Source organism: Drosophila mojavensis, unplaced genomic scaffold (assembly GCF_018153725.1).
Source record: "Drosophila mojavensis isolate 15081-1352.22 unplaced genomic scaffold, ASM1815372v1 contig_16, whole genome shotgun sequence".
NCBI lineage: Eukaryota > Metazoa > Arthropoda > Insecta > Diptera > Drosophilidae > Drosophila > Drosophila mojavensis.
Window position 1 is genome coordinate 1,861,369 of NW_025318693.1, and position 18,597 is coordinate 1,879,965.

Sequence of the window (18,597 nt, forward strand, 5' to 3'; positions counted from 1 at the left end):
TTTGTTTGTATTCTGCTGTGTTTTGAGGTTGGTTTATTGGAACATTCCGAGCCTCAGCGAATGCAATTTGCTGTACTTATCTAGCCAATTTAAAATGTTGTGGTTTTGATGTTGCACAATGGTAAGAAACAGTTTCAACTTACTTATGGAGTTATCACCTGAAATATAAAAAAGAAAAATTATTATTATTTTTCTATCAATATTGTGATGAGCTTATTAAATATTAATTTTAAATTAATTGCTATAAATATAACATAGAGAAATTATTAATGTGAAAACTGTCGTATTTTTAATGGCAAACCTTTATATTTACATAGAATCAGCCGTTTTTTGTTGAATGAGTTATGAATAGGTTGTCTAAGGGATATTCCAGACTATTTTCATTTAAATGACATTTAAAGTGTACTCTAAGATCCCAAATTAAATTTGATCATCAATCAACTTTCAAGGGAAAATTGTTTGTAAATCCGAAAAATTATACATTCTTCCAAATTGTATTCTTTATCATTTTATTATTCATTGCTCATAAATGAAGTTTTGAAGTCGAAAGTCCTCTTTTCGGAAGAGGTTTTCTTAAGCAAATAAAACTTAGGAAATACTTTCTCTTTTGATATAATTTATTTTTATATAAGAGTATTTATTATGAATTTATTTTATTCATAACAAAAATATATTTTAAAGTTTTTGAAATACATTAATATTATTATTCAATAACTAAGTATTTTGATTGAATATTGAAGATTTCAGCTATATCTCTTTCAAGCTATATCTGTATTCAAAACCTGTACTTAGTACTAACTTTTCCAGCTGTTAAGAGAGAATATCCAACTTGAATTGACTTGAATCGATTTACTGTCTTGCTGAGCCACTTTATACTAAGACAATCCGTAGCTCATAAGAAACTTTCTTGTACACTTGAAGCGAAGTTTGTGGCTACTTACTCGCTGGCAAGTAAGTATTTTGAAATTGAGCACAAAAGTGGAAAATAATTAACCCCAAACTTGAGAGCGGAAGTTTCAAGTTGTGTAGCCACTGATGCTGCATGTGAGCCGGGCCATAGTTGAAGCTGATAGGGCAACACATGCAGCACGTAACGAGTGGTCAAGCAAATGGCCAGAGAGACCAGGCCGGGCTGTGCTGGGTCGGGCCGGGACGGGACTGGCCGCTTCCGGAGTCAGCGACATCAGCAAAATATTAAACAACTTGCAAGCCAAAGTAATTGAGAAGTTTTCCATGCTTCGATAGCTGAGAGAGAAACCCGACTCAAACTAAATAGCGAAGATGTCTTAAGGCGGGCATCGTGCCCCGTCTGCCAGTACATTATTTGCACAAAAATGAAGCGAGCGCCCAACCGAAATATCAAAGGAGTAATCCGCATGGAGTGTGAGTGCCTCGCAAAATAAAATCATGCGCTTGGAAATAATAGCGTCTGGGCTGGCAATAATTTCTGGCTGGGCGTGGAGCCAAGTCTATGGCAGCATCATGAGCAACAGTCAAATATATGAATTGAGATATTTTTGCCAGCAAAGGGCGGCAGCTGCGTGATTAGCAAGTATTCGAATAGATAATAAGTAAATATGAGTATTTTTATTTATTGCAGCTGGCCTGAAGCCCATCAAATGTGACTGGCATTTTCCTAGGAATAGCCTAAGAGATGCTTTAACAGTAAATTGCTCATTAGCTTTAAAGATGCAATCGATCCATAGCTTGACTACTAAATTATGGCGGAGTTGGAATATCAGTTGAAGTTAGAAATTTTGTAAGTTAGAGTAGCGTAGATTATAGTATATGTAGCACGCGTGAGACGAAAGTATTTATTATTATATTTTGTATAGTAAGGTGATTGTTAAGTGAAAAAGAAGAAGATTATATTATATCTAGAAATCAAAGGATTTTGTTTTCAATAGAAAGATATTGATTTTAATCTTTTCATTAACATTTCATGGTTATTTAATTAATAGTAATAATTAAATAATATTAATAAGTGTTAAAAGAGAATTAATAATAATTAAAAATATTTAATAATTTAATAATAAATAATAATAAATAACAATGTGAAAATAAATAATATTTATGTTACAGTCTAACTGAATTTTAAAAATATTTATTTATCAAATATAATTTACTGGCTTGGGATAGATTCCATAACTTGTATTTTTTTAAATTCTCATACGAATGAAAATATATATGAAATTATATTATAGTCTGAGCTGTTATAATATTCACATATTTGTTCAAAATGCTGGGTTAATGTCTAAATTCAATTTAAAATATATAATCAGTTTCTGAAGCATGTTTAAAGGCCATTTGCGTAATTGAAAAACGCGAAATGGACAGCTAATGTGTAGGAACATATTAAAATGTAAGTGAAGTTTAAAGTTGTTTTGTTGTGGGCTCTGCACAGGCAACAACAGTCGAAGGCAAAGCCAAACGCAGACGCAGACGCAGAGCAATGGCAACGCCTTGGTCAGTTCAAAATGATAGCATTGCTCTTGTTGTTTATGTTGTTGTTGTTGCTGTTGCTGTTGCCCCTTAGCTGACTGACAGTAGGTGTGACCAGTCTACTCATTCATTCTGACAGTTTTCCCACCCACTCTTGCACAAAACGCAATTTGTTGGATTGTAGGTTGTGCCCTCTAAGCACGAAAGGTAAAAGTGCTGGCCATATCGAAATATGTGTGTGTGTGTGTGTGTGTATGCCTCTACGTGTATCACTGTGTAAGAGTGTGTGTGTGTGAACCACCACCGCTGCGGCTTTGCCTACAGCCCGCTCTGGTTTCCACTGGGCGGGGGGTAGTTGGGTGGGTTGCTTGTGGCGCCACAAACAGCATTTTTTTCTTGTAATTTTTTTTCGTTTCTTTTTTGGTTTTTGCAGTTGCCAGTCGCGTGTCTCGCTGCGTATTTGAATTCTGGTTTTTCTTGGCTTTTCATTTTGGGGTTTTCTTTTAGGCTGCGCTTGCAACTAATTTTCATTTCCAGCACGGTGCACCTTTTGCCTGGCAAATCTTATTAAAAAGTGAACAGTGCGATAAAATTGAATTTGCATTCAAAAGCCATTAACCGCAGCAGTCGCAGTTGTTGTTGTTGCTGTTGTTGCTGTTGTTGTTGTTGCTGACAGACGTTGTCCTTGCAGCCACAAATTAAGCAGGATACGAGAGCTCTGCTTGCCTGACTCGCAGCTTTAATATCGAAGCTTCTCAATTCGTGGATTTTCGCTGCATTTAAAATTCGCGCTAAAAAATTAATATTTCACGCACATTTGGCAAAATCGGTGGCAGCTGCTAATGACGTTTTATATATATATTTTATTTTGTTTTTAATTTTTATTTTCAATACGCCAAACGTGCCATCGATAAATATTGCTGCTGAAATTATAATACAATAAATACAGAAACTCACGTGGAAAAATATTATTTTAATTGCATATCAATTTCACGCTCTTTAACAAAACCAAAGCGAGGCAATTTGACCAATCATCTGAACACACACACATGTCAGACAGCCAGCCAGACAGATACAGATACCGATACATATACAGATAGAGATACCCACCCACCTGGATACAATTTTGATGCCAATTGACATTCAAAATTAGAGCTAAACGTTCTCCAATTACCCAGAGCACGGAAGCATGTAACCATGGAGGTGATTGCCAGCATTTGTCTGGGGGTTTGGCTTATGGCTAATGTGACTCCAATTGGAACTATTTTGCTGGTTCATAAATGGCCCACTTATTACAATATTTATATGGCTGCTCGTGTAGGAATATCAATTAATAACTGTACTCTTGTAATTACACTCTCGACTCAACTCGATGTGTGTTTAATTGAATTTCAACCTGTGTTTTCAGTTATTAATTTATTTGCGCTCGCCTCAATTATAAAACATAATCCATAAAATTGAAATGCAACACGTTGCATTTATAAGCGAAATTTGTTGCAGCTGTCTGCATTGGTTTTAATTACGAGATATTCATAGGCATATAAACTAGAAATTAAATCGTTTTTATAAAAGAATTTTCAATTGATATTCTACTACTACTAGAACTATACCAATTAAAACTAATCCTGTTAATAAAATAAATAAATAAATATTATGTGTAATATACTGTGTGCAGCAAAACCTTTTTGTTGATTGGATTTTATGTTATTTTAATTTGTATTTATTTGTTGTCTTATTTGAATTTATTTATTTATATGGAATTTAATATTTCATAATTCTAATAATAAATACTGCCTTAAGAAGTATTATCAAAATTCTCTGTCATCCCGCAAAGAAGCCGTATGGTAAGGGCTTACGGAAAAAATATACAAATTATGGACTTTTTGGTTTTTTTGTTCTTATAGCCAATTTTTATTTCCTCAGAAGACATTGATGAAAAAATGAGAAATATCTTGATTTGTTTGTATGATTTAATTTGTATGCGTAATGAAAGTGAGCACCCACTCATTTTTTCATTTTTATTCAATATCTAAATTTTTAAATAAAATTTATCAAAAAATAAGGCTGCTCACTTTGCACAAAATTCAAAATATAGGGAAACCCATTTACACAGAAAAAAATCCTAGCTTTTTCGCACAATATTTTTAGACATATAAACTTAATCTCAAATACAGCAATACGAAAAGCTAAGCAAACAACAACAATCTTGTCAGTCAACATATTTTATTTGTTAGAATGCTTTGTGTCAAGTGTGCAGCTCGTAATCAACAGCCCAATTTCAATTCCAAATGAACTGCATCCGTTGTATCCCATCGATCACATCGATAAATGTGGCTGACATAATTATTGCAGCTTGGCAGAAAGGCGAATGCGAAATAACAATAACAAGACGTCCGAAATAAAAATGTCAGTTTAAATAAAACAACAACAAAAAAGAAAAAGCGCCGATGCAAATCAATCAGACTTGGAATTGAACGAAAGGGCAGCGTTGATGTATTGGTCGGGCTTTGTGTTTCTCTGATTTCTGTTGATTGCCGATTGGGCTGACGAACTGACTGACGGACTGGCTGGCTAACAGTCTGCCTGGCGATTTTCGCAAACATGTCACACAGTTTACAGTTAAGAGATGACAAATTCATTTTTAACACGGCGACCAGAGTGAAACCTCGACATGGTGGACCAACAACCATATAATCAACGGCACATCAACAATGAGCCATTGCAGTGCAGATTTCGCCTCGCTTATGGGGTGGCATGTCTGGCCGACTGTCTGACAGTGGCTCTTTCCCTCCCTCTCTCTTTCTCTGCTGTCTGCCAAGTGACGTTTGGCTGTCAGCAGGGCCCCCAAAATAACTCAAAAGTCGCAACGTGTGTATTTGTATCTTGTATCTTGTAGCTGTAGCTGTAGCTGCAGCATGTGTGGCACGCACCTCATCTCTCGCCCAGATGAATGTGTACAAAATTAAAGATGCTCTCGCTAAACACAAGCTTAGCCAAAAAAAAAGGTCAAGTCCAAAATGATGGATGATGCCATGACACTCACACACACACACACACACACACACACCCCAAAAATCTTCGACATGTAGATGAATGAAATGGCTGAGTGACATTTTCTGCTGCTGCTGCTGCTGCTGCTACGGCTGCTGCTTTACCGTTAAAGGTCTATTAAAATATCGGGGTGGTTGCAAATACGAGCTCAGCGCGCTTAAACACTTATTCTTATCGCTCGCACAGGTAGTACGTGTTCTGTTTGACTACCTTTCTGGCAATATCCGCTGCAAAGTTTTGCTGTGTTATTTTCTTTGGTAGCTGCAGTATCATAATTTTTATCGCACCATTCATCGCATAAATAATTCTGTTAACATTTTCAACAAGCCACAAATTAAAACTACAAAGCACTAAAAAATCGTGCTCGCAAAATTTACGACCAACGGAATCACGTGTCATCCACGCGCTGCATACCACCTACCCTTGCCCCCCTGCCTCCTGCTCCCTGTCCCATGCTGCCTGTCGCAGATATGATGCATGACTCGGCGGAAGGCGGTCTCAAGGATTCGAGTTACGCTCCAGGATTCACGTGCTAAGCGTATGCGATCTGAAATCTGTTTGTTGGTGTGCATTTGAATACGGAATCCATGAAGCCTTTTTTGCATGTGGTTCGCTATTTGAATATCAAGCAGTGGGAAATCCACACACACACACGCACACTCACACATAGACACCCCTCAGTGGCAGTCGATGACAAACAGAAAATCCATTTCACACAAACATTAGTTTTATTTAAATCACAGACTCACACACACACACACACACACACACACACGCACACAGACACAGGGCACACACGACTGCGACCTTTGTGCCCAGGCTAAAGGAGCATGTGTTCGAGCCCATACTTGTGCGGCTTTTGTGGCTGTTATCCTTGTTGACTTTTCACGCTCTTTTAAACGCCGTTAAATATTTCAACGCTGACTCCGTTTGTTTGTCTGTGCATACAGCCCTTTGGCTGTTGTTCACATTTATCACATTTAAAACACTAAATGGAAATTAAATTTAGGGCAATAAATAACTGAAGTTCAATAAAAAAAACAAGTCGAGAACTAATCAATGCTGCATGATGATAAATAGGCAAAAATTAATAAGCATGATGAACTTTATACTCTGAACCCATCGAAACTGGGAAATCAGGAAATCCGTATTAGCGCCAGAATCTCAGAAGATATGAGCTAAGGACTTGAAATTTTCCATGCATGTGCGTGTATACCATACGCAGTACGAGTTTATCATAATTTTTTTGATAACTCTTCTTATCGAGAATAATCTTTTTCATCGAGAATAATCGATAAATCTATTTAGATTTTTTTCAGCTTAATTTGAACACTTTTAGATCTAAAGACTTCAGATTTACTGTGTTTTTACATTTGATGAATATGTGCTTATATATATGTGCTTATAAGTGCGTGTGTATGCATGTGTTTTTGCATGTGTGTATAAAAGAAGTGCAGAATTATTAGAATATCTCCTAATCGAGCATTCTCGACTAGAGCACTCTTACTTGTTTAGTTTTGTGAGGATAAAAACGAATAGAGAGAGAGGAAATGAGAACTCCTGCCTAGAGTTGCATTTATAATAAATATATATTTCTTTAACCTATTTGTTTCTCTTGATTATCGTAATAGCAAATCTTGTTCCGGCTCTACTCTCAGCTCAGCGAGCTATCAGACACGTGTGAATCGCGCATGTTCTGCTCATGATGGATTCTCACTTGTGATTTCGCTCGCTTTAGTGTGATGCGAGTCTTTAAACTAATTAGTTTTCGAGGGCTGAGTCGATTCAAATCAGCGGAGCGTTACAGCATGAATCCAGACGAAACCAAAACGGTGTCTGCAGTCTGCGACTGAGAGCTGTGATACAACTAATTTATGGCAGTTTTTTCGCTGTCATTTGTCTTGAGGCGGGCGCCTCAGTCTACGCTCACCTGCACTAATTACGGTAGTTCAGTGGCTCATTGATAACTAAGCGTCGTTTTATGTAAATCCGATAATTTATGAACTTATTATTGCTAGTTAGTGCAGCTCCAGCTGCTGAAAGATGTTGACGTAGAGGCGGCTAGCCACTGAGCTGCAATTGTATTCGCATGCAATCGAGTGTGGGTAATGCGATTAACGGTCTGATATGCGGTTATAAATAGGTGGTGTACGCATACTTGAGCACTTGACTGTACTACTTGTACCCGCTGCCACTAATGCCGGCAACTTAAGTGGTTCAGAATGGGATGAGCGGGTATTTTGATAAAGCGCTCAACAATGCCGCTGCTAACAAGCGATTTTTATGGCCGAAAATCCAATTCAAATGTTTACAAATCGTTTAAACTGGGCGAGAGGAGAGAAAGACATAAAAATAAATCGCGTACAAATTGAAAATAATTTCGGATTTGATTTTGTTCTTTACGATGATGGTTAGCTCAGCAACGACCGCCACGGCCACTACGACGAAGCCAGCTGAGGAAAGTGGACAGAGACATTCAAATTGTGGACAAGCGCGGGTCAAACTAAGTGAGTAAAGCGACGCAATCCCACTGCGCGCGGGCTCTGCCCTCCATTTCACTAAGTACACAAGAATAGAGCGTAAAAAATTTTTATCGTCGCGCTTTTTACGGAATGTGATCCGCGGCGATTAAGTGTGCGGCTTTTGTGTGTCATTGTCAAGCCAAACAGGAGCAGGAGTAGGAGCAGGAGCAGGAGTAGGAGCAGGAGCAGGAACAGAATCAGGAACAAGACCAGGAGCAGGGGCTGTTGCTGATGGGCAATGGAATTGTCAATGGGGATGTGGTTCCAGTTACTGCTGCTGCTGCTCACTTTTATTTGCTCAGCGGGCCAAACCCACCACCGCAACCACACAACCACACAGCCACAGTCAGGCAGCCCCAACCACAGCGCACCGCAGCACTTGCCGCCCACACGCGTAATGTATTCAAATTTTCTAAGGCGAGGCCAGTGTCAGTGTGCAGTCATTTCATAAAATGCTTTTTTAAAATTTAATCGTGGACAAATATTTTCATTCCTTTTTTTTATTTTCCTTCTCCTTTGGCTTTTAGCTAAATGAGCGGAAATAAAATTAAATCGATACTGGACGCGGTTTAATTCTATAGTCAACGCTTTTTTTTACTCTCGTTGTTTTCCTAATTCACTGGCGGCAAATGAGCAAGACGCACAGTGGGTCAAGTATGGGGATCTTGTATTCAAATTGAATTTAAGGCAAACTAAAGTTTTGCTATAGTGTAAGGAAATAGCTGGATGGTAAGTTATCTATTTATTATTATTAGGTTAGATTTTTTTAGTGTAATAAAAATCTCATATCTCTAAATCTACCTTAACATTTAGTACTACTTTACATATTGATTTTAACTGTCTATTTAAAAAAAAAAAAAAAAAAACATATGTTAACTACTTGTTAAATTTTGACAATCAGAGTTTTTCTGAGCGCTCACGGAACCACAATATGCATATGTCCACGCCGCAGTTTGTTTGCCTGTCAAAAACTCATAATGATTGATTTGTTAAACTGTTTTAATCGACCTGTCAACCCATCGATAAAAAAAATGTTCAATTCATAAGAACAAAAACTCTGCCTTATTTTATATGAAATATCGGAACAAGTTTTAGGCATTTCTGTTTATTCTAATGTTTCCCATTCAAATTTATTTAATCTGACTCCTCAGTGTCCCGCATTGCTATTGCTCGACTCCAATAAGAAGTCAAAGTTGAGCCCAAGCATTAGCCGCACAATTTCTCACAGCTAAATTTTTATTGGAAAAGCTACGTCAGTTGGTCAGAAGTAATTGCGGGCGTGGCATAAACATTAATTTTTCATAATTCTCGAAAAAAAAAAATTACGCTTTAAAATAATGACAAATCAGTTCGCAGATAAACCCGCGACAGTAGAAAAAAAAATTGGGAAAAAGAGTAAAAAATGTAAATATATATATATTTGAGGTTGCTTTTTTTTTTTGGGCAGCCGCCAGCTCACTTTTCCTGAGCTTAACTAATCGTAACAGATTTTTTTCACAGTCATGATGGGAGCGATAAAAAATGAGTAAGAAAAGGGACACCCTTGGGCGGAGACGTCTGCCTGGCCATATCCTGCGGCCTGCCAATTAGAACCCTTTGTTTGCCTGGATCTCCTCCACAAGACGGCGCGCAATCTCTATCTCGACGCACTTATCTCCATAATAAAGTCGTAACAATTAATTGCGCGACCTTTTCAATGGCTGCGACTTAGCCCAATCTGAGGCTCCTTCTTAAAGATATCCCTCAGACAGCAGGCCAGCCGTTTTATTTTGAGCACCTTTCGGTTTGACGCATAATTAGTGCTTAAAATTTATTTGACGAGCCGGCAATTAATTTAATGTAATGTTCCATTTTTAAGTTGGGCTTTTGAGTGAGCTTGATGCGAGCATAGACAATGTTTCTAAATGATTCCAAATTTCTAGCATATGTCACATATAAATTAAGTGAATTATATAAAATAAAATTAAATTTTTAGCTTATTTTACCCTCTCTCTCTCTTCATTATGCATTTAATAAAATAAATTATTTTAAATTTAGACACAATTCCCTGTTAACAAATCTATTTAAATTTCAGATTGATCTACATATATGTATATTACCAACTACAGATGTAATTACATCTGGTGAATTGAGTTGCTCTTTGAGAGCGACTCCATTGGCTCTTTTGTACGTATTTAACTGCGGTTTATTTTGAATGAATTCAACTGTAAAGGTTAAAATTATAAATGTGCAAATGACTCATCATAAATAAAATTAATAAAAGGCACGCAGTCAAAAGCCGAAAGTCAAAAGAACCTGGACAGGGGCATTGAGACAGCGAAGCCTTCATTGAGAAAAAGTACAACGCATCAACATAAATATTATGATAAATGGTTTGTTATAATCATAATCCGCAGGGGGTAAGTTTCGAGTCGTGCGATACGCATTTTTTATGCAGCGACGCCCCCGAACCCGAGCCAGAGTCACAGCACGACAGGGCACTGGAACTGGAGCTGGCAAGGATATTGAAGCCGGAGCTGAATGAACTGGCGCAACATATGGTCGGTGGGTGGATTATACAGATGGCGCACGAATGGATTTGGATTGCGATTCGATAGCCGCGCCCAACAGGGGCGAACAACAACAACAAGTCAAGCCGAGTGGCGTCGAGTGGTGCTGTTCTTTTTTTATTGGTTTTGCTAACTGATGGTCGCACTGGGATTAAAAGCAGAGCACGCTTTTGCATACACAGCCACGGAGCCATGGAGCTTGAAGATTGAGATACTTGCTCGTATCTCACAGATACTTTGCGAACTGAGCATCTTGCGGGGTCATAAACGCTTCGTTTCTCAACTTCGCCTACAGTGCATTAAATGAGGAAGCTTTACGCCTAATTAACACTTTATTCAAGTCGAAATTTTATTGTTTCAATTATGTGAGTGAATAAGCGCCCGAGCAGCAGCAGCAAATTGACAAAACAATTTGTATTCGAGTACGCACACATGAGCAACACACACACACACAGGCATAGACAGAGCAGCCCAACGGGGTATGTACTTCAAGCCCTAAACAACCATTTAGCACACACCCAGCCACACACATACACTCGCACTCACACTCACTCTCACACTTATACACTCTTCTCGCGAACACATTAAAATTCAGGATGTGAAGCAAACGATTTGCGGTGAGCGCAACAAGCGGGTTAAAGCATGAAGGAATAGAGAGAGAGACGATTGAAATATATCTATGTATATATTGTACTTATATATATATGTTGGTAATTTATTTGATTAATTTTAAATGTTCGTATAATGTTAAATTGAACAACTCCCAAGTAGCATTACATTATGAAAGTAGAAGAAAGAAAAAATAGATCGGAAACTCTAGTGTTGTAAAACTCGTGTAAGGAACAAGGTCTGACAGCGAGAGACTTCGACTGAGTGTAGCCAGAGAAAGCAGAGAGGTAATGAGAAGAGCAAAGAATGGAGAAAAGTTGTTCGAGTTAAATATAAATTGGAGTCTGGAATGCTTACTTAATATACATCTGGATGACCCCATTAAGTCGGGAATATTCTTGTATTAAGATATAAATTTTCATATACATTTTCATTTAACCCTTTTCAAATAATAATTTAATATGTTATATTGCGTAATATTATATATTTTCTGAAAACACAGTATTTTTATACTTTATACCTTATAAGGTATACACATTGCATTAGTCAAAATTTAGATCGACTTCTTACTGATGACTAATTTTAAGCCTGAGGTCCCATTCAGGCAATTTATTTAAAACAAGTCTGTTAGAGCAAAAAATATATATGTGAGATTCTTCAAAATACAATACAAGTTTGTGTTTTCGTTCAATACTAGCTATTTAACAGTTAATAAACTAATTTAAGTGCCCAGTTCATAGCTCTACATACTTAGCAAAAGGGAAGCTTAGCCCTCCGCCTGAGTTTCACTTGTAATGATCCTCGGACTCTGTGGGATACTGCCAACACTTCTAAGCGGATACAACCTGACATGGAATTAATTTGACAACATTAACAAATTAAACTGTTAAACCAACACACACATACACACATTCACAAGCATTTGTCGAGTCAACTGAAAGCCGTAACAACGTGCTCAGTTTTCTCTCCTTCTGTCCATTTGTCCGACTTGCCGCCCGCTTGGCAAACGGACAGACATTTACAACATCATTTGTAATCCATATCGCTCAGCATGTAGTCCCACAGTCCCAGTCGAATGCCGCCCTACATGAATCTGTGTGCGTGTGTGCCTGTGTGTGTGTGTGTGTGTGTGTGTGTGGGAGCTAAGATGTATTGACCCTTCAACAGATTCTGTGCGAGTGGTGTCGGTGCTTGGGATGCTTCACGCTATTTATTGGCTCACTTTCACTCGGACGTGGCGCAGTCGAGGAACTCAGTTGGGCTTATGCTTCCTCTAGTTGGCAATGCTCAGGATTTGCTACAGAACCCGCCCTCACGCTCGCTGGGGAATCGGAGATGTCGCTGGCCACGTGTTTGGATTTCAGGTTACACTTGAAGCGTCTCTCCGATTAGTGGTTGCCATTTGTCAACATGATGATGGTGTGGTTGATATTAATTGGCATTAGTCGATACACACACACACACCCAGTAGATATTTATTACACCTAAGCAACCTTGTAGTAAGTGCGCTTTAAGAGCATATCATTTGTTTTTATGAAGTTGTTTCAATGTTGTTGCCATCTTAAGCTGATTTTGCTTCATTACAATATTTAATCGCAGTTTTAGCTAGTTAATGGCTAATAATTGTTTGTATAATGTATATTTGCCATTTTAGAAAATTTGCAAAAAAAAAAGTTTTCAACTTGAAATTTGAAATCTAATTAAAACAAGGTTTTCAAACTAAAACCAGTTAATTATATAGGATGGGCAATTAAAATGAAATGTTATGTTATTTTTGCAAGCTGTTAGAAGAATGTATAGAAATATATATTATATATACATAGACATACATATGAATATAAACATATATGATCCATTCATTTCTTTGCATAGTCCATATCTTATTCAACTCTTTCAAATTTGATTCGCTGCAATTGCCTTAGGTATCGCACATAAGCGCTCGACTTGTGTCCAGTTGTGATTAATTGAAAGTTGGGGCAAGTGAATGGCATTGGCATGGAGTAAATGTTGATAATGCCCGAAATGTGGCAACAAATGCAAAATGCGCCGCAAATTTCCCGGGGATATACTTTTACGTATGCGCAGCAGCAACAACAGTTGTAACTGCAACTTGCAACTGTTGCAACTGCTGTGCGCTGTCTGCTCGTTCCCATTCCCATTCCCATACTCATACTCATACCCATACTCAGACACATTGGCCAGCTTTCGGCTGTTTTCCTGCCCCCTTTATCGAGACAGGGGACAGGAAAAATATTTTGACAAATGAACCTAAATAACAGGTTGCAATCGCTCAGAGGGGAGAGGGAGTAGTTGCAGCAGCAGAAGCAGAGGCAGCAGCAGAGGCAAGGGAGACTGAGCATATGCGTGGCCCTGGACCGACCCTGTTCTCTGGATAGAGTGGACCTGTACCTGTGCCTGTGCCTGGACAGGAAAACGTATGGCCAGACAACCTTGATACCTCATTTATTTTAAAACGTTGCGGCCAGAGTCGCAGGCTGGCCGCAGTTTCTGCTGCACAAATGAAATCGACACATCGGGGTAAAAAAAGAAGAAGAGAAAAAAAAAACAGAAAACTAAAAGAGAAATAAAAGAACTAAACGCGCCCAGCTCGAAGACGTTGAGCTGTATTCATCAGTCGCACTGACGAATCGACGTCGGGCCACTCTCGAAAATTGTTACAAATGATCGCAAATAACAGATCTTTGCCGGTCTTTGGGCCTGGTTCAGGGCGCGTTGCCCATCAAAGGAGCCGAACCCAGAAACAGAAACAGAAACGAAGACGAAGTCGCATTGCGTGTGCTGTGCTGATCGAGTGAGCTACAAATGAGATTGGCCAGCTGGGATTGGGATTGGAGTGATTGGGACCTGGAATCTTTATACAGTGGAACTGGACTTGGGGACGGGAGAAGGCTGTGGCTATGGCGGCGGCGCCGTTCGATGCTAGGCTAAATTGCACTGATTTTTTGATTAATGAGAGCTTTGCATTTTCCAGCTAAGCCCGCTGCTGATTGCGGCTTTTCATCTTGCCGTTGCAAGTACACCAGTTGCAAGTGGCAAGTGGCAAATAGAGAGTTGATTGCAGCTACTGCTACCCTAAGTGAAGACTTGATTGCGGCTATTGATGGTTTGGCACTCACCCTGATTGTTGTTGTTGCTGCTCTTGCGCGATGTCTTCTTCTCCTTCATCCAGGGATACTCGGGCACCGAGTCCATCCCATCCGGTGTCTGTGGCACACTGCCGACATTAACCGGATATCCGCCACCGACACCGCCTCCAACACCGACACCAACACCAACGCCAACAGGTGTGCCAATTTTCGGGCTCTCCGGACTCAGGTGATTGAGAAACTCGGCCATCGAGGGCTGAGAGTTGATGAAGCCCCCCTCGGTGGCCATCCAGTAGGCGGTGTCGGCGGCTCGTTTATCACAGTTCGGTGCCATTTTGTTGACAAGCATCACCGCTGGCGGCGGTCCCTGCGGTCCTTGGCCGCCCGCTCCGGGCACAATTGGCACCGACACCGTCGTCTGGCCCGTTTGCACCTGTAGGGGATTCAGGGGCGACTCGGATTTGATCTGAGCGCCCATCGGGTTGGTGTCCAATGTGCTGCACACCTCTTGCATTGTAAACTAGATTTTCTTATGGATTTTTGTTGTCTATTTCTTTTCAATTTTTGTTGTTGTTTCAATTTAAGTTCTTTTATTTGTGCAGCTGAAAAGACAAATTTCAAATATAGTTTCAGTAAAGTAATTGTATTATTATTGTGACAAATTACTTATGAAATTTATCTTATATTCACATTTCTCTAGTTTTCTATTTTTTTTTATTAAAGATAGTTTTTTAATAAATTATTGTAGCATTGGTAGTGGCAGTAGTAGTAGATTGTTAAAGATAATCAATTATTATAGTATAAAAAAATTAATTTTTATTAAAAATTTTTTATTCAAATAATAAACTCAATTTAATAATAAACATCATGAAAATTCCACGAATTAGCTATTTTATTTTTAATAAACGGTATTAAATAATAGCAAATAAAAAATGTTATCAAAGAAGAAAGATTGTTATAAAAAATATTTTGTGGAATTGATTATTAGACACTAATAAATAATAAAATAAATAATAATTTTCTCAAAATTCTTATGCAAAATTATATTATTAATTTATTGTTCACTTTTCATTGCTAGTTTTGTTTATAGTTTGCCTAAACAAAATGACCGACGGAAAACAAATATAAATTTAATATAAAGCTACAAGTAAGTCTGCCAAAAGCAATGCGGCGTGAAACGAAATAAAATTTAGTTGGTTTGCATGCTAAGCTATCATTATTTATAAAAATATATTTCTTAGGCTTAGTGGAACTTTATGTACAGTAGACATAAAACACCACAACAAATATTGAAATTTGGACAAAAAAATTTTAAGTGATAAAAAATAACAGCTGATTAATTCCATTAATAAAAGGAAGAGAATATATTTGCGGAGTTCGGCAAGATTTGGAAGCAAAAAAATAAAAATAAATAAATAAAATAAAATTATTATTACATACATTATTATTATTACATTCCAAGTAAAAATGTAATTAATAATACAAATTAAATCTAAAAAAAAAAAAATGGAAAATAAAGTTATTATTGTTAATCATAGAGCTACCACGCACCATTTCTAGAGACCGCTGTGACAGTTCCGTGTGCAGCGTTAGTTTTCATAAGTTTCCATTTTGTGCGCGATGTTTTCGTGTTTTTCTCACATTTTTAGCACTTTGACACAATGCGGGTTTTTGACATATTTCTGCGTGTAGAGCAGCACATTTAAGCTATGCGAATCGAGTACTATCTCATTGAGTACTGTATATATTATTATGTGTGTTTTCGAGAGATATTTACGAACAGGGTCAGATAAGACCGCCAAGCAGGCACAAAGTTGTCAGCGACAAGCGCGACGCGTTGCTCCGACTATTTCTATAGCGATGGCGATGGCGATGGCGAACGCTGGTGCTTAGCCAAGCGAGACTGTGGCAGTTGTTCCATCATGTCGAGTTGCCAGCTACAGCTACAGCTACAGCTACAGTTTTACACACCTTGGCACCCATGGCGACGCGAGTGCCAAAACAACAATGGGAACAGAGCACAGCACGACGGACGCACGATAATGCAATAGTTAGCTACGCGGCACAACGGTGCGTATGCGTAACGACAATTTCATCTGAAGTTTTGCTTGTGAGCTGAGCTAAGGGCCTGGCAAAGCGACAAAAAACACACCGAAGCTGATCTTGCAATGGCCAGCGTACATACACACATACATGCGCGCACACTTACACACATACACATATACAGTTGCACTGCAATTTGTAGTTACAAGTTACACTTTTCTACACATTCGCGCCAACTATGTGCTGCCTGTATAGCTGTCTCTCTCTGGCCTGCGGCGTAGGCTCTGGTCTCGCGTATCGGTGCGCAGAACCGGTTTCAGTTGTTTTTGTTGCGGCCGCGATGGCTGGCTTTTGCCGTTAATATTTGATATTTATTTCAACTAAATAATATACACTATTTTATTGCACAATTCGCACAGACAGTTTTTGGGTTTTAGCTAAATGTTTCGCAAATATATTAGTTATTCACGTCAAGACTATTCAGACTCAGAATCGCAACTCTCCCTCCGGTTTGGGCAATACGACGCTGCTTCGTGCGGCACGACACTTAGCCAACCATTTCATCCAATAGCACCGAACGCACTGAAACTTGTCCGCACTTGTCGCAAGGAGTGGCCAAGAATGAGCATATTGGACGACTGTGTATTCAAAGATGAGCGCCACAACCACCAATCAGAGGGGCGTGCCCAAAGCGGCTTGTGTGGTGCATGCGTGTGTTGGTTGTGTTAGTTGTGTTGGTTCTGTTACTGTGGCAGAGCTAGCAGCAGAGCACAATGAAAGTTGGGGTGGTTTGAATAGAGCGGAGAGATGTGCTCGTGAGCGCTGAAGTCGTGCTCCGAACGTAGTGCTGTGAATTGGACTTCAGTCTTTTAGTAAACATGGTGAAGACTATGATAAATGAAAATTATATTAAAATAAAATAATAATATTATTAAAAATTCTTAAACTTGTACATAATTAATATTATAAAATAATAATAAAAGCTTTTATCACTTTTCATTTTAACTCACATTAGAGTTTTCTTAATGAAATCAACATATCAGTATTTTATAAAACAATAATATCTTAATAACTTATTTTATGTCATTTCTTGTTTACTTCTACTGCACATTGTTGTTGTAGCTGTTATCGCTAGATCTCCACGGCTCGTGCAATGATAAGCGGAGAGCGGAGAGGTGCATGCGCAATGGAGATGGCAAAAGTAGTTGCCGGGCCAGTCGCACTCAGGTAGATGATAGAGCCACTCATACACTCGTTCACACTCTCCACACTCACTCACACACGCGCACACAGTCAGCGGCTGCAAAGTCTCCGCATCGCTGATTGGTCGCTGCGCATGTGTATGTTTGCGTCGCTCTGTCGCTTTGTGGCTTTGTCGCCGGCGCTGTCTGTCTGTTCAGCAGCTGCAGCGCTGTTTTTACGGTAAACGTGTTGCGTGTGACGGAATTTATTTGCTTTTTGTTATTTACACATTCCGTCGCAGCAGTGACGAGCTTCCATTTCTTTTTTCTCTCTCTATCTATCACTCGTTTTTGTTGCTTTTTATTTTTGTTGTCTCCGGCGCTGCGTATTTTTGACATTTCGCTTTGCACGCTGCGCGTCTTTCTTTTTGTTTTGAGCGCCTCTTCTTGTCTTTCTAACCATCATGTTGTCAATCTTGGTGGCATTCGTTTTTCTGCTGCCTCACTTTTTCACATTCTGTTTTTATTGGCAATCGCTAGCTGCGTTCGTTGTTTGTTTCATTTATGCTGCACAGTAGCCGATAAAAGTTTACGAACGACTAGACTAAATACACTGTTAACAATTTGAGAACTTATAGAAGAATGACAAATACTTTTCTACAATAGCTAAGCTTTATTGAAATATTTAAGATAATATATTTTTCTCATCCCACCTATACTCTTACTCATGCGTAAACTTTATTATTAATTATTGAAATGTTTATTAATTATTTTATTCTTAAATTTGGATTTACAAAATTCTTACTTGTAAATATATGGCAGAGTAATTCGAGCAAATATCGGGGTATTGACTCGATAATATCGTATTTAAAATTCTAGTGATTATTGGAATGGATTTGCGAACTCATATAAGAAAAAATAATCTTGTTTGTAGGTTATTTAGTATAATCTTAAAGATTGGTTAGCTGTTCTGATCTTTCGTTATTTTGCATAATCCTTCGCGCGATTCCCTTTTCTTTTAGCCTCTTGCCATAAAATTTTATATATGTGAGGTGGTAACACATGCACCGGGCGAGAGCTCATTTTTATTGGC

General features: G+C 38.5%; 1 protein-coding gene and 1 long non-coding RNA gene across 3 annotated transcripts in view; one reads left to right on the forward strand and one right to left on the reverse strand.

Annotated features, from left to right (window-relative positions):
- The window catches only part of LOC6573726 (homeotic protein proboscipedia), a 40,154-nt gene extending 23,222 nt beyond the window's left edge, over positions 1–16,932 (reverse strand). For both annotated transcript variants that reach the window (XM_032733747.2, XM_001999749.4), the window contains exons 1-3: positions 15,832–16,932; positions 14,311–14,882; positions 144–158 (exon numbers count right to left, since the gene is read on the reverse strand). In XM_032733747.2, the coding sequence (XP_032589638.2) occupies positions 144–158; positions 14,311–14,794 (499 nt within the window). In that variant the 5' untranslated portion in view covers positions 14,795–14,882; positions 15,832–16,932. The remainder of the gene's footprint in view (positions 1–143; positions 159–14,310; positions 14,883–15,831) is intronic.
- LOC122756818 lies at positions 8,954–9,994 on the forward strand. The gene is made up of 2 exons (XR_006356663.1): positions 8,954–9,419; positions 9,516–9,994. It is a non-coding gene; the product is annotated as an uncharacterized LOC122756818 (long non-coding RNA).
- Positions 16,933–18,597: the final 1,665 nt, after the last annotated feature.